Source organism: Notolepis coatsorum, assembly GCF_963971535.1.
Source record: "Notolepis coatsorum genome assembly, chromosome: 17".
NCBI lineage: Eukaryota > Metazoa > Chordata > Actinopteri > Aulopiformes > Paralepididae > Notolepis > Notolepis coatsorum.
In genome coordinates this window covers 71,567,935-71,593,621 of record NC_140181.1, presented here as the reverse complement: position 1 = coordinate 71,593,621, position 25,687 = coordinate 71,567,935, and the positions used below count along the sequence as shown (strand labels likewise).

General features: G+C 44.8%; 1 protein-coding gene across 1 annotated transcript in view; it reads left to right on the top strand.

The window, feature by feature from the left end:
• The window catches only part of kmt2d (lysine (K)-specific methyltransferase 2D), an 81,072-nt gene that overhangs the window by 26,758 nt on the left and 28,627 nt on the right, over positions 1–25,687 (top strand). The window contains exons 17-35 of the mRNA XM_084333490.1: positions 1,322–1,486; positions 1,654–1,763; positions 1,922–1,966; positions 2,081–2,269; positions 3,925–4,110; positions 4,611–4,733; positions 6,016–6,137; positions 6,580–6,709; positions 6,824–6,916; positions 10,761–10,844; positions 10,992–11,150; positions 11,477–11,561; positions 11,666–11,904; positions 12,055–12,128; positions 15,203–15,253; positions 15,388–17,004; positions 17,095–17,271; positions 17,386–17,471; positions 23,880–25,684. Coding sequence (XP_084189616.1) covers positions 1,322–1,486; positions 1,654–1,763; positions 1,922–1,966; positions 2,081–2,269; positions 3,925–4,110; positions 4,611–4,733; positions 6,016–6,137; positions 6,580–6,709; positions 6,824–6,916; positions 10,761–10,844; positions 10,992–11,150; positions 11,477–11,561; positions 11,666–11,904; positions 12,055–12,128; positions 15,203–15,253; positions 15,388–17,004; positions 17,095–17,271; positions 17,386–17,471; positions 23,880–25,684 — 5,540 coding nt within the window. The remainder of the gene's footprint in view (positions 1–1,321; positions 1,487–1,653; positions 1,764–1,921; positions 1,967–2,080; positions 2,270–3,924; positions 4,111–4,610; positions 4,734–6,015; positions 6,138–6,579; positions 6,710–6,823; positions 6,917–10,760; positions 10,845–10,991; positions 11,151–11,476; positions 11,562–11,665; positions 11,905–12,054; positions 12,129–15,202; positions 15,254–15,387; positions 17,005–17,094; positions 17,272–17,385; positions 17,472–23,879; positions 25,685–25,687) is intronic.

The window sequence follows — 25,687 nt, the reverse complement described above, 5'->3', positions numbered from 1 at the left end:
ATGTTTAATGAAAATCATAACTGGTCAGCAGGTTATTTAGTGTGATGCCCCTCCACTCTCACTGTCGAGGCATTTGAAAAGGTGCAGTCTCTCTAAAGCAGGGGTGCCCAACCTTTTTTGAACCAAGATCTACTTTTTAATTTACCACCTAGCCGAGAGCTACCAGCCAAAATTGTATATTGTAAGCCATCATTTGAGGCTTTATAAAAGCAGCATAATGAAACACAAATCTGTCAGTGCCGAGTCCGACCTAATCTTAAATAACAAACAGCATTGCTTGTTGTAGTTAACAAGGAGAGGCAGAGTTGATTTTGCAATTTTTTTTTTTTTTTTTAAATAAATATATATAAATATAATCTAATTTTATTAATCGAGATCTACTTGAAATCAGCCCGCGATCTACCTGTCGATTGCGATCGACTGGTTGGGCACCACTGCTCTAAAGGATCTCTTAATCTCTTAGAGGGATTTCACAGTGTAAACTGTAATGGAGACACTACATGCGCTCTTTTATATTTCATTCGCATGTGTCTTTTAGTAGGCGTAGGCCTAAGTGTTTTATTCGCATATTGAGCGGGGGAAGGGGAGATCCGATCACAAGTGGTCACTCGAGATGCTTGCACAGAGACACATTCTCTTAAAGGGGACATGCGTTGCTATTCCTAGCACTATTTGGGCAACTTCCTGTGAGTCTATTTAAGACATCTGTAAGGTTTAAAAAAAAAAATGCATTGTTTTATATTTCTAATCAAGTACTCAAAACCATAATTTTTCAGCTTCAAGATTTCAGGCTGTTATGGCCTGGCTCCGCCCATAAGCACTCCCCCCCCCCCCCCCCTCTCTCTCTCTCTCCCTCCAGAGTGCATGCAGAGTATGAGGAAGTGGTTTCCACTCGCTGTGTACAGTCAGTCTAGGTAGATTGTGGGCGGGCATTAGCTACAACCACAGAGCCAATCACATCACTGTCTGCTACCCAGAGCCTGAGTAACGTCACTCAGGCCTTCAAATCAGGATGGCCTAATTTACTGGAGCAGGAAATTATCTGAGCTGAATCAGAGCAATCCGCCAATATGGTATTTAGACACTAAAACACATTGATACTAACTCCTATTACTATAATACAATGCTAGAGACTGAAAAATGACATTTATAATGCATGTCACCTTTAACACCAGGTGTGAACTGACATACTTAAATAAGAGCCGTCCGCTAGATGGGATCTCAATGCCAGGTGGAAACGGCCTAGAACATGTGAAATCCGGTACGATCCACGCTGCGTAGATTCTCACATGGTGGTGCTCCTCCTCCTCCACCTGTGCAGGTGTGTGTGTTGTATGCAGTGCGGGTCCAACTCGCCGGGCTTCCACTGCGAGTGGCAGAACAACTACACCCACTGTGGCCCCTGCGCCAGCCTGGTCACCTGCCCCGTCTGCAGAGAGAACTTCATGGAGGAGGAGCTGCTGCTGCAATGCCAGCACTGCGATCGGTGGGTAGCGCTCATTAGGTTTCAGCTAATGAAGACTAGTGGGGAATGGATTATTTATGTAGAACCAGATCATGAATTATTCTCTAGCATCTTTGGATATCTGATGTGATTTTTTTGTCATCTGATAAGAAGTGTGTGTGTGTGTATCATGGCTCATTTCTGTGTAGATGGGTGCATGCTGTGTGTGAGAGTCTGTACACTGAGGACGAGGTGGAGCAAGCCTCTGACGAAGGCTTCGCCTGCACCTCCTGCACACCGTATGTCCCCAAACCCGTCGGTGAGTCGCAGACCATCCCCCCCTTCAGGAGCAAAGACAAAACGCACACCACTGTTGCACTCTTAATCAATTATGTATTGATTTTCAAAAGAAATTACTCGCGCATACTGATGATTCCCCTCCCGTCTCTTTCCCTGCTTTTCTCTTTTAATAAACAGTGGTGGAGTCTGCTATTATGGCATCGATAAAGATCAAAGAGCCAGGTTGGGGGATTTTGCCTCGTCATATTTTATATGGTTGCCCCCATTTCTTTCTTTTGGGATGTTGTTGTCGTTAGATCACTGCAGCATCTGCGCGTGTTTCTCCCCTTTTCCCAGAGCCCCAGTTCTACCGGTTGGAAGGCGTGTGGCTGACTGAGTCGGGCATGTCCCTGCTGCGCACCATCTCCATGTCCCCCCTGCACAAGAGACGACAGCGGCGCTCCCGCCTGGGCACCCTGTGTGGCGATGTGGGTTCTGACGGCATGGAGCTGAAGGACGGCGAGCTGGACGGGGACGATGGCAAAGGTCAGTGTTCTCTCACTCACTCACTCACTCACTCACTCACTCACTCACTCACTCACTCACTCACTCACTCACTCACTCACTCACTCACTCACTCACTCACACACACACAACAGGCGCCCCCCCAAAAGTGGAAATTTTTCTTGAACTTGAGGACTGCATACTTATTTTTTTGCAAACCAAAATACTATACTTTATACTTATACCACATGCATGATCCTGGTCTCTTTTGAAAGATGACATTCTTATGTGTCTGATACAATAAAGATAATTCACTTTTAGTGCTAATGAAATAGAGTACCTGTAACATAGGTCTGAACTTGAGTTGTAGAAAAACTTGTTACGCACGCTTTTCTGTAGTAGTTGCAATATCAAGAAGTAGTATATCCAAAATTGGTATGGCTGAAAAAACACCTTGCGTCCATAGCCTGAAGTCTTGTATAGTACATGTCCAAATGTCATATAAATCCGTTCATAAATTAGTGATTAGGAGCGATTTTGGTAAAAAGAGAAAAAGAAATAGGTCTGCAGAAAACCATTTCCTCATTGACTCCAATGCATTCGGCGGAAATTTCTCTTTCTGTTTGCGCTTGTGACTTTTCACCTAGATCTCATTTTCGAGATCGCCAAATGATTGACGGAGGTAGAGGCTTGGGAGTCGGGAGTGGTATTTGAATGAAAAAAAAACTCTGCTTCATCAAACCTCTCTGCTTCATCAAACTTCTCAGCTTCATCAAACCTCTTCTCCATCAAACCTCTGCTTCATCAAACTTCTCTGCTTCATCAAACCTCTCTGCTAGGGTTGGGCATCGTTTGGATTTGAACGATTCCGGTTCCGATTCCGATTCTCCATATCGATTCCTGTTCTAAACGATTCTCGCTTCCGATTCTTTGAGGTGCAGGTCAAAACAGGTCACAGTTTATTTAGCAGGAGAATTGTTATTTTTTTGAACATTTTAAATTTGTTTCATACTATTCACATTTTCAGTTGACTTGACACAGTTTAATTTGGTTGCTGTACTGTAACTAGGGTATTAATTAACAAAGTAAAAAAAAATAAAAAAAATTAAGAATTAAGAAATTAAGAATCGAAATGCAAATATGTTACTTCCGGTTCCAGAACCGGAAGTTAGGAACCGGTTCCTATTAGAACCGGTTTTCGGTGCCCAACCCTACTCTCTGCTTCATCAAACCTCTCTGCTTCATCAAACCTCTCTGCTTCATCAAAACCCGCTTCTTTGTCAAACTTCTCTGCTTCATCAAATTAGAAATGTGTTCAGATAACCCTTGGCAAAGCCTGGGCAATAACTTGGTTTTATAGTTTTTCAGTGAATTAATGTGCTGATAACACAATTCTGTTGAAGCAAATATGAACACAAATTTTACACAAAACAGCATCTGAAATATATATGTGGAAATGTTATTTGTAAATTACATTTACAAATATATATTTACAATCAGTTTGCATTTCCATGCAGTTTAATGAGGAGAACATATATTTGATTATTTAAGCTGTGATTTTCCATACATAAGCAGATATTGTGACTATACTGTCGGAAAAAGAAAATCCTCCTTGGCACCTTGTTCAATGTCACAGTGACTGATCTGGGTGTTGTCCTCTCTCTCTCTCTCTCCTCACTCTCTCGCTATCTCTCTAGACCGCGAGGAGCCCATGGAATGCGTGCCCAAGAAGGAGTATACTGGGAGCCCAGATAGAGAGGGTGCTGAGAGGGATCTGGGCGCAGAGGGAGGTGCTGACGGCATGGCAGACTGTGACGGCCTTAAGGGAGGGTCAGAGGAGACGGAGGACAGCAAGAAAAGAAAGAGGAAACCCTACAGACCAGGTGGGTGGTCAACGGCAACACATACCCATATAGTCCTTAAAACTTGAGATTCTACCATCTGTTGCTGAGTTTAAAACCTTGATCTCCAACCACTGTCAATCAAGTTGTACATTGGTTGTTATCCTTATTTGTCTTATTGTTATGATTTGATGTGCTTTTTTTTTGGCTTAACTCTGTATGTACAGTCGACTGTAAATGAGGGAAACCTCAGTTGCCTTTCAAGTTTAAATATAGGTTTGAAAATAAATGTAAATGAAATATGCTATTTAACACGTAGGATCTAGTGGTCGCTTTTATCCAAAGCCCCTTAAAGTACCACGAGTGCATATGTTGTTTGCATGGGTGGCCCCAGTGGGAGTCGAACCCCTAACCGTTGTTGGCAGTGTTGGTGCCTTGCTCTTCCCCATGAACTATAGGACCAGATATAGCATGACCCTATGGGGTTTTGACACTGTATAGTGTTGACATGCAACCGAATCTTGTGACTTGATCTGTTTCAGGGATTGGAGGCTTCATGGTGCGGCAGAGGAAGTGTCACACTCGCATGAAGAAAGGGTTTTTCGCCCAGCTGGCCGGAGAAACCACGCTGGATGGACAGCCAATAGAGAGGACCATTGAGGATGGTGTGTGACGACAGCAGGCTGTTGTTTTATTGGATGACCTGTAAACTGAGAAGCCTTTTGTGGCTTTCTTTCATGTGAATCACTTAGAGAAATACCCCGATATTAGGGGTATAACGATGCATCGATCCTAATGTGACGATTCAACTGCATCGATTTGAAAATGTTAGAATCGAGTAGAATCGATAATAATCGAAAAAGGTTGTATTGTTTTTATTGACCTATAGTCCATTCATGCTGAGTGAATCAGTTCCCCCAGCCACATTTGTGTATTCAAATTTTTTGGGGGAATTAACTGATAGAAAATGAATCGAATTGAATCGTGGTCAAATGAAGAGATTTCATGATGCATTGAATTGTTGCCTGAAGAATCGTAATCGAATCTAATCGTTGTGAGGTCGCATCGTTACACCCCTACCCGATATACACTTATTTTCAGTTTTTTTGTTTGCTATTTAATGTCATCAATCATGTGCTCAATCACCAATGTATGATGGCGCCTGTGTTGATAAACTCCTCTATATAAACCTGTGTTGATGAACTCGGAGCAACTTCACTAACGCTGACGAAAACCAGCTTGGTCCAAACAGTTGGTGTAAATATATATATATATATTTTTTTATACTTTTTCTCCTTTTTTCTGTGATTATTCTCCCCATCCCAATTTACCTCTTGTGCCAATTCTCCCTCCCCTGTCTTGAACGTTGCTCGCATATGCCCCCCACTGGTCGGTTGTAGGGAGGATGGAAGCCTTGCATCACGTGTCCCCTCCGATACACATGGAGGCAGCCTGTCGCATCTTTTCACCTGCCAGCGCGGACTCTCATTGGCGAGGTGTAACGTGTGGGAGGCTCACACTACACCCGCCATTTCCTGTCTCTGCTGTGCAGGCGTCCTCCAACCGACCTGTAGGAGTCGCTGTCCACAACGTCCAGATTACCACCCATCGACTTCCACCCGCTAACTCTGCCAATGAGTTAGTATGATGGCCGGCCCAAGCCGGAGGCAACGCCGACAGCTGGAGTCGATCCCGGTGTCTCTTGCGTTGGTGACGAGCGCAATGTCCGCTGTGCCACCCAGCCGCCTACATGTTGGTGTTTTTATTAACTATGTAGCCATGACACAATTAAAGGCTTTTTAATGTAATATTTTTTTTATAGTCTTCTCCCAAAGACCCAAGAGCACCTAAGATTATTTGCTAAACACTCTATTCACCATAGAGCACTGGCCTAGTTGAACTCTGCTACTTCGATGTTGAGTCCAAATGACGTGTGTTTGTGCTTAGGGCCCCACGCTGACACGGACAGTTTAATGGACCCCAAACAAGCAGAAGGAGAGGAACTGGCTAAGAAACGGAGGGGCAGGAAGAAGAGCAAACTGGAGGACATGTTCCCAGCTTATCTCCAGGTGTGTGATGTCTTTATGTTCTAGACCAGGGGTTCTCAAATATTTTTATACCACAACCCCATTTTATTTAGATTTTTTTTTGGCGACCCCACACTTAATGTATCGTGTAATTTCAACGTGGAATCAGGGGCGAAAATCTAGTAGTGGCTACTACTGTGCCCAGCAGTGAGTGTCGTGAGCAACCCCCCCCCCCCCCCCACAGTAAACTAGCCCAGTTCAAAAGGTAGGCGATACTGCCACCTATCGGGATTCGATCGTCATTTCAATTCGAATTCACTCAGAGCTACCAGGATCACACAACAAGGTCCGGCTGACTGTTTAGTATAATAATAATAATTAAAAAAACTAGTAATACTCGTTTTTGGCGTTCAATGGGTTAAAAACTATGCTACCTATGGGAACAAGTCTGGCTAACATAGAAAATATCTTCCTGCCAATACAGGAGGCTTTCTTTGGCAAGACGCTGATGGACTTGAGTAAGAAGGCCGTCCTGCCCGCCCAGAGGGCAGGGATGGGCCTCGTCCGACCCCCACTGCAAGCACTACCGGGGGCCAAGCCTCCTGCCCCGGAGGGTAAGACCTTTCACTTGACCTGTATCACATGAAGCTTCGCCCAAATGATTTGTCACACCGCGTGTCATAGAGTCTGCTGTCATAGAGTCTGACCCTTGACGTGTGTGTCTCCAGCAGAGCCCAAGGATCGTGTGGTGGTTGGAGGAGCTACTCTGCTTCTCAAGCAGGAGGTGGGTGAAGCACCCCAGGCTCAGGGAGAGGAAGCAGGTGAGTGTCTTATTGGGAGGTTATTGGGCAAGGGTTGTGCTAGGGTTGCCGCAGTGATGTGGAAATTCCCATGACTAACAAACTCATGATAATACTGGTATTACCGGTGACACCGGACATTATACAAAATGACACTCTTATCTGTAGAGCGCTTACTTTGATCTGTAACGTTATGTGGTTCCATTGATCCGCTGTTTCTGTCCATCTACATTTGTTTTTAATGCATTTTCAATGATAAGTATCCATTTGTTGGACAGACAGAGTTGACGTTAGGTTCTAATTTAAAAATAAACCAACGGACAGTAATACCTTCCATCACTTTTCTATTTGTTCATTGATGGATGGATCAATGTAGCGCATTGGTCACATACTGAGCAAACATACTTTTGCTGGTATGCACTGGTCCTCTGAGCTCCTCTCCAGCCGAGCTTTCACTGCTGCAGGGTTTAATCCAAACTATTTTTTAATCCTCCGCTATTGTTGTATAACGTGTTGCATTGCCTCTAGAGCCTTCTTTCTCTCCTTCATGTGAAGTTAAAACTACTCTTAAGTGAAAGTGAAACCTAAATATAGCTGCGGTGCCCACAGACACATTCAGTTTATAATGTTAGAAAAAGCCTACACTGGACAAGTAATGTACTTGACTTGACTTGACTTAAACCCTTTTGCTCTTTGGGGAGCATAGGTCATTCATGAAATCTCTCCAGCTGGTTCGGTGTTGGGCGATTTTCTCTGCTTCCTTCCATGATGTTCTTTCTTCCTTGAGATCCGCCTCGACAGACCTTCTCCAGCTGTTTCTGGGTCTTCCTGGCTTTCTCTTCCCCTGTGGGTTCCAGGTTAAGGCCTGCCTGGTTGTGTTGGAGGATGGTTTTCTCAGAGTGTGTCCAATCCAGCCCCATTTCCTGCGTTTGATTAGGGTTTCAAGTGGTTCTTGTTGAGTGGTTTGCCAGAGCTGTTCGTTTGTGATGGTGTTTGGCCAGTAGATTCCCAGGATCTGTCGTAAACATCTGTTTATGAAGGTTTGCAGTTTGTTTGAGGTTGCTTTTGTTGTTCTCCATGTTTCTGCTCCGTATAATAGAACTGATTTGACATTGGTGTTGAAGATGCAGAGTTTGGTCTTTGTGGAGATGTGGTTTGAATTCCATGTTTGCTTCAGTATTAAAAATGCTGTTCTTGCCTTCCCTATTCTTGCTTTGATGTCTTTGTCGCTACCTCCGTCCTTCCCCACGATGCTTCACAGGTATGTGAAGGTGTCCACCTCGTCCAGTGCTTCTCCGTCCAGTTGTACGGCCTCTTCTAAATTGTGGTTCATCTTCATCTCCTTTGTTTTTGCTTTATTGATGTGTAGTCCTGTGGTAGCTGCAATTGTGGCAAGTTTTGTGAGTTTGGTCTGCATTTGTGTTTGTGTGTGTGAGAGGAGGACTATGTCGTCGGCAAAGTCTAAATCCTCTAATTGAGACCACATTGTCCACTGAATGCCCAGATTTTGTTCGGCTGTGGTTTGTTTCATGATCCAGTCGACTGCCAGAAGAAAGAGGAAAGGGGACAGTAGGCAGCCCTGTCTGACTCCTGTCTCTACTGTAAAGCTGTCTGTGAGCTGGCCGTTGTGTATTACTCTGCAGGATGATTGTAGGTACAGGTGTTGGATGATGGTTATGAACTTCGTTGGGATACCGTAATGTGCCATGAGTTTCCATATAGTGTCTCTGTCTAGACTGTCGAATGCTTTGTGGAAGTCGATTAATGTGAGGTGGAGAGATGTGTTCCATTCCAGGGTCTGTTCTATGATAATGCGGAGGGTGGCAATGTGATCTGTACATGATCTGTCCTGTCGGAAACCTGCTTGTTCTTCTCGGAATTCTTTGTCCACTTCTTTGGACAGTCTTTCCAGGATGATCCTGCTCAAAATCTTCCCTGGCACAGATGTGAACATGATGCCCCTGTAGTTGTTACAGTCCTTCAGGTTGCCTTTTTTGGGGAGCTTCACCAGGTATTAGTGATGCACGATATATCGGCCGCCGATATAATATCGGCCGATATGGCCGTTTTTTTACACATCGGTATCGGTCCGATATCAAGATGGGGCCGATATCCGATATTAAAAAAAAAAAAAAAAAAAAAATGATTTTTTTTTTTTTTTTTTTTAATCTTTTTTTTTCTTTTTACATGTTTTGGCCTTAAATAGTTTCAAAAATCAGTCATTTCTGAAAATAAGTTACAAAAGTAAAAAAATTATGCGTTTTGGAAAATAGCTCTTTATTTGATTATCATAAAAAAGTGTTTTCTATACAGAGATATCGACATCGGTAATTATCGGTATCGGCCAGAACAGCAATATTAATATCGGTTATTGGTATCGGCCACAATTTTCACATCGGTGCATCACTACCAGGTATCCCTCTGCCCAGTCGCTTGGCACCTTTTCTTCATCCCAGATCTGTCCAAAGAGTTTGTGGAGTAGTGTTGTTGCCATTTCTGGGTCTGCTTTTATGGCCTCTGGGGGTATTCCGTCAGGTCCTGGTGCTTTATTGTTTTTCAGTTTTTGAATGGCCTTTTTTATTTCTTGTTTATTGGGCTTGTTGCCTGTTGGTGTTGACCGGTAGGGAGTGTACCGCTGGATGGATGTTGGCTAGCGCTGTCGGTTTGGGTCTGTTCAGTATGTCTCTGAAATGTTCTGCCCATCTCTTCAGCTGAGCCTCTTGCTTTGTGAGTGTTTTTCCTTCTTTGTCTAATATTGGTCTGTCCGGAGTTTTACGTTTATTAGCCAGTTTCCTTGTGATGTCGTAGAGTTCCTTCATGTTGTGTTGAGCTGCTGCTTCTTCTGCTTGAGTTGCCAGGTTGTTGATGAATTGTTTTTTGTCGTTCTTGATGCTCCTTTTTACCCGCTTGTCTGCCGTGGTGTAGTCTTGTTGGGAGTGTCTTTGGCTTGTTTGCGAGTCTGAATTTTCTGTAGTGTTTCTCCTGTCATCCACTCCTTGTGGTGCCTTGTCTTCCTCCCACATGTGTCCTCGCATGTCTCCGTCCATGCCCTCTTCATGTTCTGCCAACGTTCATCGATGGATTGATGTTCTTCCAGTTGGCTCAGGGGGTGGAACCGGTTTGAGAGACTGATTTTAAATTTCTCTCTGGTGTTCTGATCTTGGAGGAGGATGACATTGTACCTTGTACTGACTTTTTTTGCAGTGTTGGTGAATTTCTTGAGTTTTAACCGGAGAGTTCTTATCAGGAGGTGGTGATCTGTAGCTGTATGTACTTGGTGGAGCCTAAACACAGAGTAACACCAGTATCACTGACTTAAGTCATGGCCTCTTTGGTCATTTACCTTGAAGTCCCCATGAAACGGCTAGCAGAAGGCTATTTGATTCCACATATTTATGCGTTTCCTGTAGAAACAGGAAGCTAGGGAGGGACTTGTCGTGGATATTTATTGGCATTTACAGTCGCCAATAGTGCTGAATAAGCAAGCTAATGTTAGCAACATTACGCAACATTAGTTCAATTTAGTTAAAGAGGCAGAGTGCTAGCTTAGTTACAATGTGCTGTAAATGTTATTCTAGAAAGCATTTTAATTAGACGCAAAATTTGTATACGCCCCTGTGTGCAGGATGACCAAAAAAATCGTTTTCCAGGAAATTACAAACTCTAAAATACCGTTAGAAATACCTACAAAACAACTTTTTTGTTATTGTTGGGACAAATACTGGCGTATAAGTGACAATCGGTACAAGACATATGTGATAAAAGAACATCTCTTTTGATTTCATGGGGCCTTTAAGCGATGATGTTTTATAAAATAAATACAAAAATAATCTTTATTTAATGGTCATATTGATTGTGTTTGTAGGAGTTTCTGCATCATCCTCATCTGTGAAGGATGAGACTTCATCCGCTCCTCAAGGCTCCGATGTGGAGAAAAGTGAAGGCGAAGGTAAAGTGGGGCTTTTGTAAAGATATATTACATTACCGGTAATACAGCAAATTTCCACAAGGGGATCAATAAAGGAATATCCTATCGTATCTTAATGTCCTATCGGATGTTTCCAATCCTCACTGACTAATGTGTGTAATGTCCCAGGTCTTCCACAAGGGGTGGAGAGTCAAGACTCTGAGCAGTTCTTCCGGAAGGTTCTTGGGGTGTCGGAGGGCTCTGCTCTGGGTGGCATGAGGCCCATTCTGGAGGGCAGCAAGGGAGAGACCAGCCGCAGTGCGCTGCCGCAGAGACCTCTCCTCTCAGGTACACACATGTGTGTGGATGTGTGTGTGTGTTTCTTTTTTTGACCACACAGTTTGTTTGGGTAACGTTACTAACGTGTGACAGACGCAGCACAGGATTGTGGGCTAATATTGTTTCAGTTTAGCATGTACGAAATGTTATATCATAGAAATAGTTGAAATGTTTTATTTATACAGAGATCATATCAACATCAGTAACTTCGGTTATTGACCATAACAGAAATGTTAATATCGGTTATTGTCTGTATATATGTTCATGTCGGTGCATCCCATGTCTCATAACCATTGATTAGACTCAAGATAAGTTTGACCTTTTTCACTCACAAGGGGAATCTGTCGCAGGGTCCCTGCCCTCAGCTGGAATGATGGATGGCTTCCCTGGACTTTCTCAGTCTCCATTCTTTGATATGCGGTAAAACCACTACTTCAGTGCATTCAAAATATTTTCCAATATCTGATCATGCCGTTGCAGTGTTTGTCTCATCATTGACCACCTCCTATCCTATGTGTGTGTAGGGACCGGGCAGGGCTCTTCAGTCCAGATGGGGGAGAGGATAGCCCCTGGGCCGACCCCTCCACCCCAGCCACCCCCTCCACCCCACCCACCCCCACGGAGGGAGACGGAGACGGGCTGTCCTACAACCAGCGCAGTCTCCAGCGCTGGGAGAAGGACGAGGAGCTGGGAGAGCTCTCCACCATTTCCCCCGTGCTTTATGCCAACACCAACTTCCCCACTCTCAGGCAGGACTACCCAGGTAACAAGATGCCTTTTCTACTCACCACGAATTGTGCTTCCTTCAGGAAAATGTGTAATTTCTTCCATTGTTTTCCAAGGCTGTGATGTTTTATAGTTCTTTTTGAATAGAACTAATTGTAGACAACTGTCCCCCCCCCACTTGTTCCAGATTGGGCCAGTCGTTGCAAGCAGATCATGAAGATATGGAGGAAGGTGTCAGCTGCTGACAAGGTTCCTTATCTGGTAAGTTGATTCTCTCAATTTATCTCCTGAGAAAAGTCTTGGAAGTCATTGGAAAGTCATTCTTTATTCATTTATTTTCAGGGCCACTTAACGTTTTGCTGAATCACTAGAAAGTAATAATGTGCTTTGTGATATTTTCCCCCTAGCAAATGAATAAGTTATAGACCTGGCTTTATTTTCATACTATATTCATGAACCGCAGTCAAACACAGACACACAATGCGTGTGGTAAAACTCGTGGACAGATACTCAAATGATGGAAACGTTATATTATGGGGTTGAATTTAAGCAGCTGAAGCAGTTAAGTTGTATCGATCCAGCTCTGGTTGATTCTTACAAACACCAGTAATTGGTTTCAAGACAATCTGGGATTCATATTATTAGGGATGCACCGAATATTCATCCACCGAAAATTATCGGCCGAAAATGGTTAAAAAGGCATTTTCGGCTTTCGGCCGAAAGGGTTTTTAACACCGAAAATATATCACTGAATGTCAAAGAACAGGGTTACTTAACGTTCGTAACCTAAAGTGTTGTTGTGATGATTGATGACGTAACCACAACGCGCCTAAGCTGCACGATTAATCGATTTTAAATCGAAATCGCGATTTGGAATGATGCAATTATCAAATCGCAATTTTCTTTTTTTTACATTTATTTAACCAGGAAGTCCCATTGAGATACAAGATCAGTTTGGGAGAGGGAGGTAAGGGGGTTTAGATTGTGTGTTGTGAAGTTTAGACTTCAGAGAGGGAGAGTAAAGTACAGAAAAAAAGGTACCGTTGGGTACCGGTATCGATTCCCAGGTAAAAAGAAACATTTTCAGGCTCTGTGTCCTAAAAAGACCCACCGTGTAGGCCAGATGCAAGCCGCATTTTACAATAAACCTCTGTGGGGCTGCTTTAAAAAAAGTATTATTATAATCGCAAATGTACTCGCAATCGCAATATGTGTCAGAAAAATCGCAATTAGATTATTTTCCAAAATCGTGCAGCCCTAGCGCCTATAGACTTTGCGCAACGTATAACGTGAGCAGCTTGGCAGCTCTTCCTGCGTTCTGCAGCCTGTGATAACTAACTCCTCTTGGGAGTCGCGCTGTTTCTATGTAAACTCTGCGAGCAACGCATCCAATAAATGCATCTTTAACATGCTTTATATTCTTGCCATTACTACCGGTATATGCCCGTCGCGGTTAAAACCTTTTAAACTAACGTTAGCGTTAAGCTAGCTAACAGCGCTTCCGGTCCTCTTTCACTCGTCTCTCGTAAGCTACATCATCCCCCGCTAACAGTCACAGGAGATGTAGTAAATACAACAGTCCTTCCATAATTCCATGAATTATGACAGTAGCCACTACAGTAACATCATTAAGTCTATAAGCTATTATCCCTCTCGTGTGTGTGTGTCTTTATGCAGATCTTTATGCAGTTTTAAATCACCTTGGCTTTGTTCTGAATGCACTTTGTTGTAGTTATCCTACAGAGAAAAGAAAATGCAATTTACTTTAATGCACATTTTGTTGTAAAAAGAAAATGTTTAAATTGTACAATCTTTCAGCAGTCAGTCTGGAATTAATGTATGCATTCAAAAGTGCTGAATAAATGTTTTATGGGCCCATAATAGTGATTATTAATATTATTTAAGTTAAGTTTAGCCATAATCATGTCTTTTGCCATAATCAGGTAGTTGAAAAAAATAAAATAAAATACATTATATATATATTTATATTAATCATTTTCGGCCTTTCGGCATTCGGTTTTCGGCCAACTGTTTCCTATTTTCGGTTTCGGCCAAGAATTTCCCATTCGGTGCATCCCTAAATATTATTCAAACTGGCCAATGGCGACAGTGGCTGAGGAGGTAGAGCGATCGTCTGGTAATCTGAAGGTTCCCGGTTAGATTCCTGCTCCTCACGGCAGTGTGTCAAAGTGTCCTTGAGCAATACACTTAACCCCTAACTGCTCCTGATGAGCAGGTTGACACCTTGCATGGTTGCCTCCACCGTCGGTGAGTGAATGTGCGGCATACGTTGTAAAGCGCTTTATAAATACAGTCTATTTACCACTTGGCCTCCACAAAATATAATGTGACCAGCGATGAGCAAAGCAGAAAACACTACTTTGATAAAACAAACAAACAAGTGATATTTAATTTACAACTTCTTTTAACCTCTTAACAGGCAGGCAGAAAAGTGGCCATTTTCTTTTACTTGAACTTGAGGACTGCATACTTTTTTTGCAAAGCTTAGCATTATACTTTATACTTATAGCACATGCTTGAGCCTGGTCTCTTTTGAAAGATAACATTGTGAAGTTACTAATGCAAAAAAGGATAAGCACTTGTAGTGCTAATGAAATAGAGTAACAGAGGTTTGAACTTGAGTTGAACTTCTTTAGTGGTTGCCAGATTCCATTATTCCAGCATAGAGGTATGAGCTGGAAAACACAGCGATCTTATGTAGTACATGTCCAAATTTGATAGAAATCCGTTCAGAAATTAGTGTTTGAGAGAGGTTTTAGTAAACCATGTTTAGTAAAAGTTCCAAAATCCATTTCTGCCATCCACCTCCGTGCGTTCTGAAGTCTGAGTCCCAACTCATTTTCGCTCGTCAACTTTCACCTACTTCCTATATTCGCACCTCCCCCCCTCCCCATGTGGGGTATCGTTGGATGCGGACACACGTTGGAAGCGGACACTCGTTGGCTACAACGCTGACCATTCATCTTCGCCATCAACAGTGATTGGTCAGTTCTAGAGTGTATACTGTCCGACGTGGTCATTTGACGCGCGGCCTGTAAAAAGACGCTCGTCTGACATATCGCCATGTAACTGGAGATTCGAGGCACGGAATTGGTAGAGTGAGGTGGCGTTCGAATGGCGGCAAATAGATGTTTAGAATGGTATATTATATGTTCTGTGAAAAATGCAGCCCGAGCCGGTAGATGCTCGCAAAGTGCTGTGACGTGTGCACAAGTGCAAAACGGGACGTATACGTGCCAGTGCACATTATGAGGTTAAAGGGAACAATTTCAAAGTCTCTAAATCTTTGTTTTTGTGTCTCGTCTCCCCACCAGCAAAAGGCCAAAGATAACCGAGCAGCTCAGAGGGTCAACAAGGCACAGAAGGTAAGTCTGAGAGACCGGGATATAATTCTGAGGGTTGCGATGAAGTAGCAGTCTGCAGCTCCCAGTTCTGCAGCTCCCAGGTCTGCTGCTCCTTCTCCTGCCATGGTCGCTTACCCGTTCTGTTCCTCCCACAGCAGGCGGAGAGTCAGGTGTGCCGGCCCATCAAGACGGAGCCGGGACGGGTGAAAGGAGAACGGCCCAGTCTGCACCTCAAGATCCCCCCTCCATCAGGTTCCGTCTCCACCCCTTCCCAGCCCAGCTCCGCTGAGAGCCCCTTCCCGTTTGCTCCAGACTCGGGGTCCTCTTCCGCCTTTTTCCCAGACGGGCCCGTCAAGACCCCGGGGTCTGCGGAAATCCGGACAGATCCGTTCGCCAAGCTGCCTCCTCAGTCGCCCCACGCTCACTCGCACCCCTCCACCCCATACTCCGGGGCCAGCCCCCTGCAGGCCTCCTCCTCAGGTTACCCCCATCCTGGCCCACAGGGTCCTCCTCAGGGACGGCCGGCCAGTCTCGGCCCTTTCGACATGCAACCAGGGACCCCTGGAACCCCTCGGCGGGCCCAGCAGGTCGACCCCTACTTCAGATCACAGCTGCAGCAGCAGCAACAGGGTCACTTATCACAGCAAGGCTCTCAGGAGTCCATCGGGCCTCCAGAAAGCCCCCGGTCAAGAGGTTGCGGTCCTGGGGAGTCCCCCCTTTTCTCCCCACCCCACACTACACACTATGGCGACCCGTTCAGAAGCCAGCAGGGGATGGCGCGGCCAGAATATGGTTCGTCTCCATCCCCCTCTGCGGTGGCATCCTCACCTGTGGGTATGGGGCAGTATAGGGTGGACATGAGTGCTCCCTCTTCCCGTTCCTCACGGCCTGATCTAGCCACCGGCTCCCCTGCTGGGATGCTGGAGTCGGGGGACATCTTGTTCAAGGCACCTATGACGCCACGGATGCACCAAGGGGAAAGTGGGGCACTTCACCCTGGAGCTTCCCCTGGCCACCCTTCTGAGGGCTACAGACAGTCTCCCTCCACTCCGTTCTCTGACCCATACGCCCAACCACCCCTCACCCCCAGGCCACAGTCCGGAGACAGCTGCTCCCCCTTGCCTCAGAGGCACCCTGTAGGCCAACAGGAGCCCTGCTCCAGAATTCCCTCCAGCCCCCAGTCCCAGGGCAGCTGTCAGTCTCCCCTCACTCCAGGAAACCTCTCCAATGATGCTTTTGCTGTCCAGTCTCCAGCTACACCACGTTTCCAGTCCCCTGACCCTTATTCCCGGCCCCCCTCGCGCCCACAGTCTAGAGACCCCTACGCTGCTCTCCATAAACCCCCTCGGCCCACCTCTGCTGCCCCAGAGGGCACTCCCACTTACAGAGGCTCACCTCACCCTAACCAGCAACCTCTACCCCCTCCCGCCTCCAACCCCATGGATCCTCTCTCTGGGAAGCCCTCGGCGCCTCCAGCTTTCTGCCGCAGCTCCAGCATGGGCAGTTATCAGTTGACCCAGCAGCAACAGGCTCAAATGGCCCAAGCACAGCTCCAGCAGTCTCAGCCGCCACCTCAGCAGAACATGGTGGTGGACAACTTCAACTCCAGGGTGCCCCCTCCTTCTGGGCCTCAGGACCCTACAGCTGTTCGGCCTCCAGAGGCGCCTCATCCGGCAGCCATGCCAGGCACTCAAGAAATGCCTGACATGTCGGGGGTTCAGGACCCTGCATTAGTGGGCCTGAGCCCCTCAGAGCTGGAGAAGCACAGACAGGTATTTATACACCGTATCGTGTAAAATGATCATATTTTACTCCACGTTCAGGGCTTGTGTTACTGATTGTTTTGCTTCTTTCTACTAAAGATGCTGCAGCGTCAGAGACTAAGGGAGTTCTTAATCCGACAACAAATGCAAAGAAACTCAATGAGGCAAGAGAAGGAGGCGGCCGCTGCTAACACTGCTGCCCCCTGCTGGGCTGGAGGAGAGATGGCAGCGTTTCAGCAGGACAAAACCCACAGGGCCCCACCACCTTATCCACAGGTAACGTTACCCAACATGCCATACACCTTAATTCAAAATTCAGTGAATTTGGCTGATTGTTTCTGCTTTTTGTTTGTGGTTTACCAACTATGTTGTTCTTTACTGCTCTGGTAGGATCGCGTTGCTACTGCTGGAGGCCAGACGGTTATTCGCCCACCACCCACAGGCACCCCTGCAATTATGGATCCCAATGCACTAAGGTAAACAATTCCTTTCAATTCAATGAGTCGTGTGAAATACCATCAAAAGTTATTAAATGTAGAGTTCCAATTCAATGAGTCTCTTTTAGTGGCTGGCTATGGCTACACGTTTTGACAAAGAAAGGCCAGTCTCTATTAGAAACTCAGTCTAAATTAATTGTTTATGCAGTTATCAAGGCTGCAATCAATGCTGAGCAAAACTTGGGAAACGCACAGCCACCAGACATTTCACTGTTCTCTATCTCTTTCTCACACAATACAAAACAAATAGCCTACAGACACCATCTTCCAGACACTTGCACAACATACACACAGCTATCGTCCAGGATTTAACACTGCACTTTAGAGTTGGGCTTCATATTCTCCCTGTGAGATTGCCAATAGCTGATGCTATCGCCCACATTTGTCCTCTGCCCCCCCCCCCCCCCCCCCCCCGCCCTCTCTCCATCTCCCTCGCAGCGCACTGCAGTGAGAATGGACTGCTGTCTCTCTCAGAGCAAACAACTATTGCCTCGAAGTATAACACATAGTCTATTATTAGTTTTCTTTCTGTATTTTTCACCCATCCCAATTTAGTCGTTATGCCAATTCCCTTCCTGGTTGTTGTGCGCATAGCCCCACTGTCGGTTTGGGGAGGGTGTAGAACTACCACATGCCTCCTCCGATACATGTGGAGTCGCCAGCCGCTTCTTTTCACCTGACAGTGAGGAGTTTCACTGGGGGAACGTAACGCGTGCAGAGGTTCACGCTATTTACCACAGATCCCCTCCCTGCTGAATAGGCGCCCCGACCGACCAGTAGGAGTCGCAGTTTACGACCAGGACACATACCCCACCGGCTTCCCACCCGCTAACACTGCCAATTGTGTTAGTAGGGACGACTGACCAAGCCGGAGGTACTGCTGATGGCTGGATTCGATCCCAGAGTCTCTGCGGTGGTAGGCGAGTGCTTAGTCCACTGCGCTACCCAGCCAGGTTCCATGCAGGTAGAAGTGATACCAAAAAAGTGACATGAAACACTGCAGACCACTGATTGGTCAGAAGAGAGAATCGTCACTACGTTATCATTGCGCTACACGGGGGAACATCCTGCACAAATGAAAACACAAAACCGCCATCTTTAATAGATAGATAATAGATATTAAATAGACTGCGACTACTAAACATTAGCATTCATTATTTGTTTGCAGCAAGAACAAAGTGCAATAAACAAAAAAAATTGATACATTCACTGTGTATTCTGCCTCATTTATTGATGAAACAAAACCAAAAACCAACACAATTTACCACCAAGAACAAAGAATTTAGTCTCTCAAAAAGATCGCAAATTTTGTTAGCTTACATGCTAATGTGACTGGGATTTACCATTATAATAGTTAGCATTGCGGCTAGCGTGCAAAAGATCGCAAATTTTGTTAGCTTACGTGTAGTTCGCTAATAAGGCACTGGTATCGTAGAATAGAAATGCTTTAATCATCCCGAGGGAAATTTGACACTACCAATCGGGATGATTAAAGTATTTCTATTCAATTATTTTTTTTATCAACTTTTTTCTCCCATTTTCAATTTTTCTCCCATCTCAATTTCGTATCGTCCAATTCTACCCTCCCCTGTCTCGAACGTTGTTAGGCCATGCCTCCCACAAGCCGGCTGCAATGTGGACTAAGCCTTACATCACGTGTCCCCTCCGGTACTCGAGAAAGCAGCAGTCGCATCTTTTCACCTGCACAGCACGATCTCTCAGCGTCGGGGGTCTGCGTTTGGAGGGCACGCCGCCCCCGTCGCTTCCTGATTCTGCTGCGCAGGCGCACCAACCGACCTGTAGGAGTCGCTGTCCACAACGTCCGATCCCCACCCATCAGCTTCCCACCCCCTAATACTGCCAATTGTATTAGTATGAACGACCAGCCAAGCTGATGGCAATGCGGAGAGCTGGGCTCGAACCCAGCGTCTCCTGCATTGGTGGTGAGCGCCTTCTATTCTATTCTTTGATGTTGGTTTTGTTTAATCAATAAATGATGCAGAGTACACCGTGAAGGTATCTTCATAGCTTTATAGCTAGCTACGATACGTGTGTGTGTGTGTCGCGTTGAAGTTGACATCACGGCGCCCTCGCTATGACGACCAGCTACACTGACGGCGGGTCAACATATTAGGTTATTTTATGTTGACATTGTTAAACTATTGCAAAGATGAATGCAATGTTGTCTGTGGCATTTTCTTCTGTGGCACAAACAGAGTGATTATATTTTGTAGGTGAAAGCTGGCAAGTCTTTCAAGCACATGTGAAAGAGTGAATAGAAATGAATATGTGAATCACGTTTATATGAATATAGCAGATGCTTGGCTATATTTAGGCTATTAAGCGTTTGTTTTGCAGTTGACACCTAGTGCCTAGAAACATTCGTGTCCGACAGTATGCAGCACATTTTAAAGCTCAGACTTGAACAGATTTTATTTATTTTTATTTTCTGCCAATTACATTAGGCCTGTATTTCCCAACAACATTTAAAACAAAGGCAATGTAATGACACAGGTTGGTGCTTAAGTGCCAGTTGGTTGGGCTCAAACTACCCCCAAATCATCTTGACATTGTGCAATTGGGGATGGCTCTGAACGTTGTCGATCCACAAAGTCATTGTTCTTCGGCACAACCCCTACTGCATCTCATCACAACAAGTGCAAGTTGGTTAACTACAAAAAGACACAGCGGCAACTGTGATTTGACTCCCCATTAGCAGCCTAGATCTGAAGGCGACACTTGTAAACGGAGTTAAACTTTCTGTTAACATCGTACCATATCTCCTGGCACGTTTTAGTCCTTTCTTTCATGGAGCTCACTGCCCCTTGCTTGTGTTCCGAGAGCACATTTTTGAGAGTTGAAATAAGGGATTTTCGCAAATTTGAATACCAAGGCCAAATGCCACTCCATCTCTCTCACTTGGAGTGCACGAGGTTGGTGCTAAAATGAGAATGCAGTCTCTTGGAACAGGATCATAAAGAATGATTTGTAATTGATATGTGACTGATTCAATAGACAAATCTTTATATGGGTAATATTTATACTGGTTTAAATAGTCAATTTCATAGTATCTCTTAATTTTTCTGGAGCAACAGTTTTGTGAGAAAGGAATAATAAAAAACGTTGTTGCTGCACTCGGTGTGTTAGGCTTTTCTCTCAGTAATATATATATTTTTTTAAACAATATTTTTATTGCATTTTTTTTTCACACAAAAATACAGGACAAAAAAATACAGTTCAACCCCCCTCCCTTCCCTAATTATAATTTAAATTGACATTCACATAAACATTCAACGAAAAATACAGTCAAATGAATTATAAGAAATCATAAAAATAAAAAACCCTCTTCGGCCTCTCTACCTTCATCTGTTTTTCTTTCCTATCCCTAACCTCTCATTTCTCCTATCTCTTTCCTTTAAACTCTCACACCTTTCAAGAAACTTAGAAATGTCGCCCACGTCTTTTCAAATTGTTCCGTTTTTCCCTTTTGGTTAGCTTTTCCATTGCCAAATTCTCTGACACTTCCTTTAACCATTGTTTCGATCCTGGTCTCTGTATCTCCTTCCAGTTTAGAGCAACCACTCTTGGCTTGTAACAGACACAAATTTATCAATTTCCTCTTTCTAGTGTTAGCTGTAAAGTTCTCTGGGGGTACATATGTAGTATACCGTACTTTTCGCACTATAAGCCGCACCTGACTATAAGCCGCAGCAGCTAAATTGAATGATGTGTACATATATAAGCCGCACTGGACTATAAGCCGCAGGTGTTTTAATGTTTAATTACCATATGTAATTAGCATTGGGACACAATACTGTCGGACAAATAACAAGCATTAACTCATTTACAAGTTGTATTAAGTTTAGCAAATAAGGGAACAGATAAATAACATTTCAATGCAGTCAAAAAAGCAATATTTAGATGTTTACATTTTCGAGTTTGGTCACGTCGAGTCACATATAAGCCGCACCGTTATATAAGCCGCAGGGTCGAAAAATGGGGAAAAAAGCCGCGGCTTATAGTCCGAAAAGTACGGTACATAACTTAGGATCGATCGGGACTTCTATCTCCGTCAGCTCGGAGATGAGCTCCAGAATCTCTCTCAGTAATATTTAGGGTTTCAAGCACGAAGTGCTGAAACCCCATTGTTTTTGTCTGAATCTCTTTTGTTTTGTTATTTTTCTTCAGAAATGGTTTTGCAAATTCCTGTGAGATGGGAAATGGTAGCAACATGAAATTTTACCCATATATTGGAAGTTCTAAATGCTTTATCACAATTGGCCTGATGGGGGCGCTATGATTGAAGATTATATCATATTTTACTTTGAAAGGTCAGAGGCGGTCAGAACTCCGCTACAAGTCTGATTTACACAAAACTTGGTACAGACATCCACCTGTGCCCTCTACAAATTTTACTCAAGGGCCCATAAAGTCTGCCATATTGGATTTTCTGCTGTCTTGCATTTTATGTAAAACACATTTTGACATCTCCTACACTGTAAGTCCAAATACTACCATATTTGCTGTGGATCATTACTGGATCAAGCTTATCAAAAGTTATATATGGTTTTAGTTTTGAAGATATTAACCAATGAACGTCAAAAAGAGTGGCTCTGCACATAAATAGATGCAAGTCAACAACCAATCTGATAAATCATCACCAACTTTGCAGGGTATGTCCAGATGACTACCTGAAACATTACATACCCTGAAAATCCCATACAAATCGACCGCTAGGGGGCACTACAAATGTACAAAATGTGCATGGAATAATTAAGCATTACATCACGCACAGGAGTGTGTTATGAGAATTAGATATGCATGACTACAAGTGGTGTAATGTCTTTTATACAATTGCCGAATTCATCCAACCTTATTGCTATACAATAAAGACACATTAATTGAAGATGTATTCACAAAACCATCCGCAAAAAAGTGGGTCCAAAAAAAAAGAAGAGAGTTGCATCCGTGTGTAGAAGCAGCTTGGATGTGCGCTGTTTCAAAGCATGCCATCTAAGAATGAAGTGAGCGGTTGTTATTGGATTGATTGATTGATTGATTGAACATTTTATTACAGATAGACCGTGCTACATCTTTATACAATTGCCGAATTCATCCAACCTTATTGCTATACAATAAACACACATTAATTGAAGCATAATGGAGATTTATTCACAACCATCCGCAGAAAAAGTAGGTTAAAAAAAAAAGAGAAGTTGCCTCCCTATAGGTTTCAAAGCATGCCATCTAAGAATGAAGTGAGCGGTTGTTATTGGATTGATTGATTGAACATTTAATTAATGTCCGCCTTGTGCTTCGAAGTGGTTATGCTTTGGCCCTCTTTCGAAGTGGGTTATGCTTAGAGTTTGGAATCAGGGCTGGTGGTCTATCGCCCTGCTCTAAAGAAACTCTAAGCATAACCCACTTCGAAAGAGGGCCAAAGCATAACCACTTCGAAGCAATAGGTTGCTTCAAAGCATGCCGTCTAACAGTGAAGTGAGCGGTTGTTATTGGATTGATTGATTGAAAAATGTATTAACAGTGAAATGAGTGTCCTTTTGAAGGAGAGGGAGGTTCTATAACGAATGACATCTAACAACACACTTTGTGCGATTTATATTTTGTTTCATAATGAGTCATGAGTCTTATCAAAATAAATGGTTTGGTTCCGGTTGCCGACCGACCCTGCCGATTTAGGTGCGACCCAATTTATTTTATGAGTAAAAAAATAAAAAATAAATGTTAATTCTTTTTTAATAAAGTTTAATACAAATCTTAGTCAAACCTTTAGTATTATGGATATTAAACATGCTGGCAGAGTACATGCATCCATGTTGTCGTGAACATTTTAATTAAATAAAGAAATTCCCTATCCATAGTCGCTGTGGGAAAAAATTAAATAAAATAAATTCCCTACCTACCCATGGCCTTAACTGACAACCAACAGGAACCAAACAATTAATTTGGTTAGGCCTGACCAACCAATTACATAATCCAACATTGTGTAAGCAACTAACACATTCCACGTGACAGAATAGTTTTTGAATGAGTCGTTATGACGCTATCAATACATTCATTCATAAAGATTATTGTCCGCCATCTTGGTTTCATTCCTAAAACCACGAACGGCGGAGTGATTGTAATTCGGTTGTGGGATCACATGGAGTGTGTTATGAGAAATAACAACGTCTATCAGAATCAAGAAATTTGCATGCCATTGTATAATACAAATCTGATTATGTTTTTTTTTTATCCAAACATTACAAAACTTGCAGGACAAGCTGAACCCTGTGTGAGAACTTATTTTGCAATCCTATTCCAATCAATATTGTCTTGAAACCCATTGATTGCCGCTTGCGGCTATATTTCTATATTTATTTTCTACAGACAACCAGCGCCCACCAATCCCCAGGGCATGTATGCTCGTCCTCCCTTCCCTCCTCAGTGGCAGGGCCAAGCCCCAGGTCCACGGAGGTTCCCCCAACCTGGCATGGAGGCCATGGGCCCCAGGCACCATGTCAACCCAGCTGTCCACATGCAGGCAATGCAGGGCATGGCTAACCCTCGCACCATGATGCCTGGAGGAGAGGCCATGCAGCCCATGGGGCAGGGACCTCCACCACAGTTCATTGAGTTGAGGCACAACTCCCAAAGACTGCCCCTGGGGCCCCAGTTCATGCCTCGAGGGCCCCAGCCCAGACCACGTCTCTACATCCCCCAGCAGGAAATGACTGCACCTTTTGTTCAGCAGCATCCCATAGCTCAAGCTGTCGACCCTCAAGCAGAGGGGGTCAGTGACTCTCAGCTGGCAGGGCTGTCCATGTTACTGCCTCAGCAGACTCCTGGCTCCTCAACACAACAACCACAACTCCAGCCCCAGACAGCCGCCAACTCAAACACTCAACATCATCAGCATCCACAGCCCGGCACAGAGCCCCAGTCCATTCCCTTGGACCCTAGCGTGGACCTGCCAGAGCCTGACCTGGAGGGGCTAGGCGATGCCCCAGGAGATGGAGGAGTGGAGGATGAGGATGATTTGGCTCTGGATCTGGACCCTGACAAAGGAGATGACGACCTGGGCAACCTGGACAATCTGGAAACCACAGATCCACATCTAGATGACTTGCTCAACAGTGATGAGTTTGACCTGCTGGCTTACACAGATCCTGAACTAGACCAAGGAGACCCCAAGGACGTCTTCTCAGACCAGCTGCGTCTGATGGAGGCAGAGGGTGAAGCACGGTCATCTTCCACAGGAGCTGCAGACATCAAATTGGAAAAGAAACCAAAGGTGGAGGCAGGACTGATCTCACTCGCAACAGCTCCTACCGCCTCAGGGGCCTCCGCCGCTCAACACCCACCATCTATGGAGACGGTGATCTCCAGAATCAAGCTAGAGGACAGAGGCATGACCCCTCAGCTGCAGCCAGGACAGACTGTGGTGAAAGATGAGATGGGAGAGGCCGTGTCCATGCTGCTCAGCGTGACCACGTCATCGGCCAAGTCCACGCAAGAGAACCAGTCTGCTTCACTCAGCTCTGTCCGGTTAGGAGGTATTCCCTACCCGCTGGCGGGCCACGCTGATGCTCTCTCCTTTCCATCAGGTCCTCCACATCCAGACCTAGGAGATGACCCTTTAGGACTGCCTGATGTAGGGGGCCAGCACTCCCCTGCCGTTGATCTGGCCAAAGTGGAGAGCTCCTTAGACGGGGAGCTGCCGCTCTTGATCCAGGATCTGTTGGAGCATGAGAAAAAAGAACTGCAGAAGCAACAGCAACAGCAGCAGCAGCTCAGTTCGCTCCATCAGGGGGGCATGCTGGCTCATATGCATGGTGTCCCAGGTCAGCAGCCCAACCCACAGGCGCCCGGTCAGATCATGCTGCCGCAGCACCACCGCCCACCACCCCAGGGAATGGTGGGTCAGCCAGGCATGGTACCACGTCCACCACACATCCTGTCGCAACAGCAAAGGCTCATGGGAGCTGGAATGGCACCTCAGTCTCACATGGCCATGGCTCAGCAGCAAGCCATGATGAGGATGGGGCAGCCGGGAGTCATCCATCCAGGTCTCAATCCTCAGCAGCAGCAACAACAACAACAACAACAACAACAGCAACAACAGCAACAACAACAGCAACAACAACAGATGGTCAAACAGCCACCTCTGGCTAACAACTTCTTTCCAGATAAAGGTA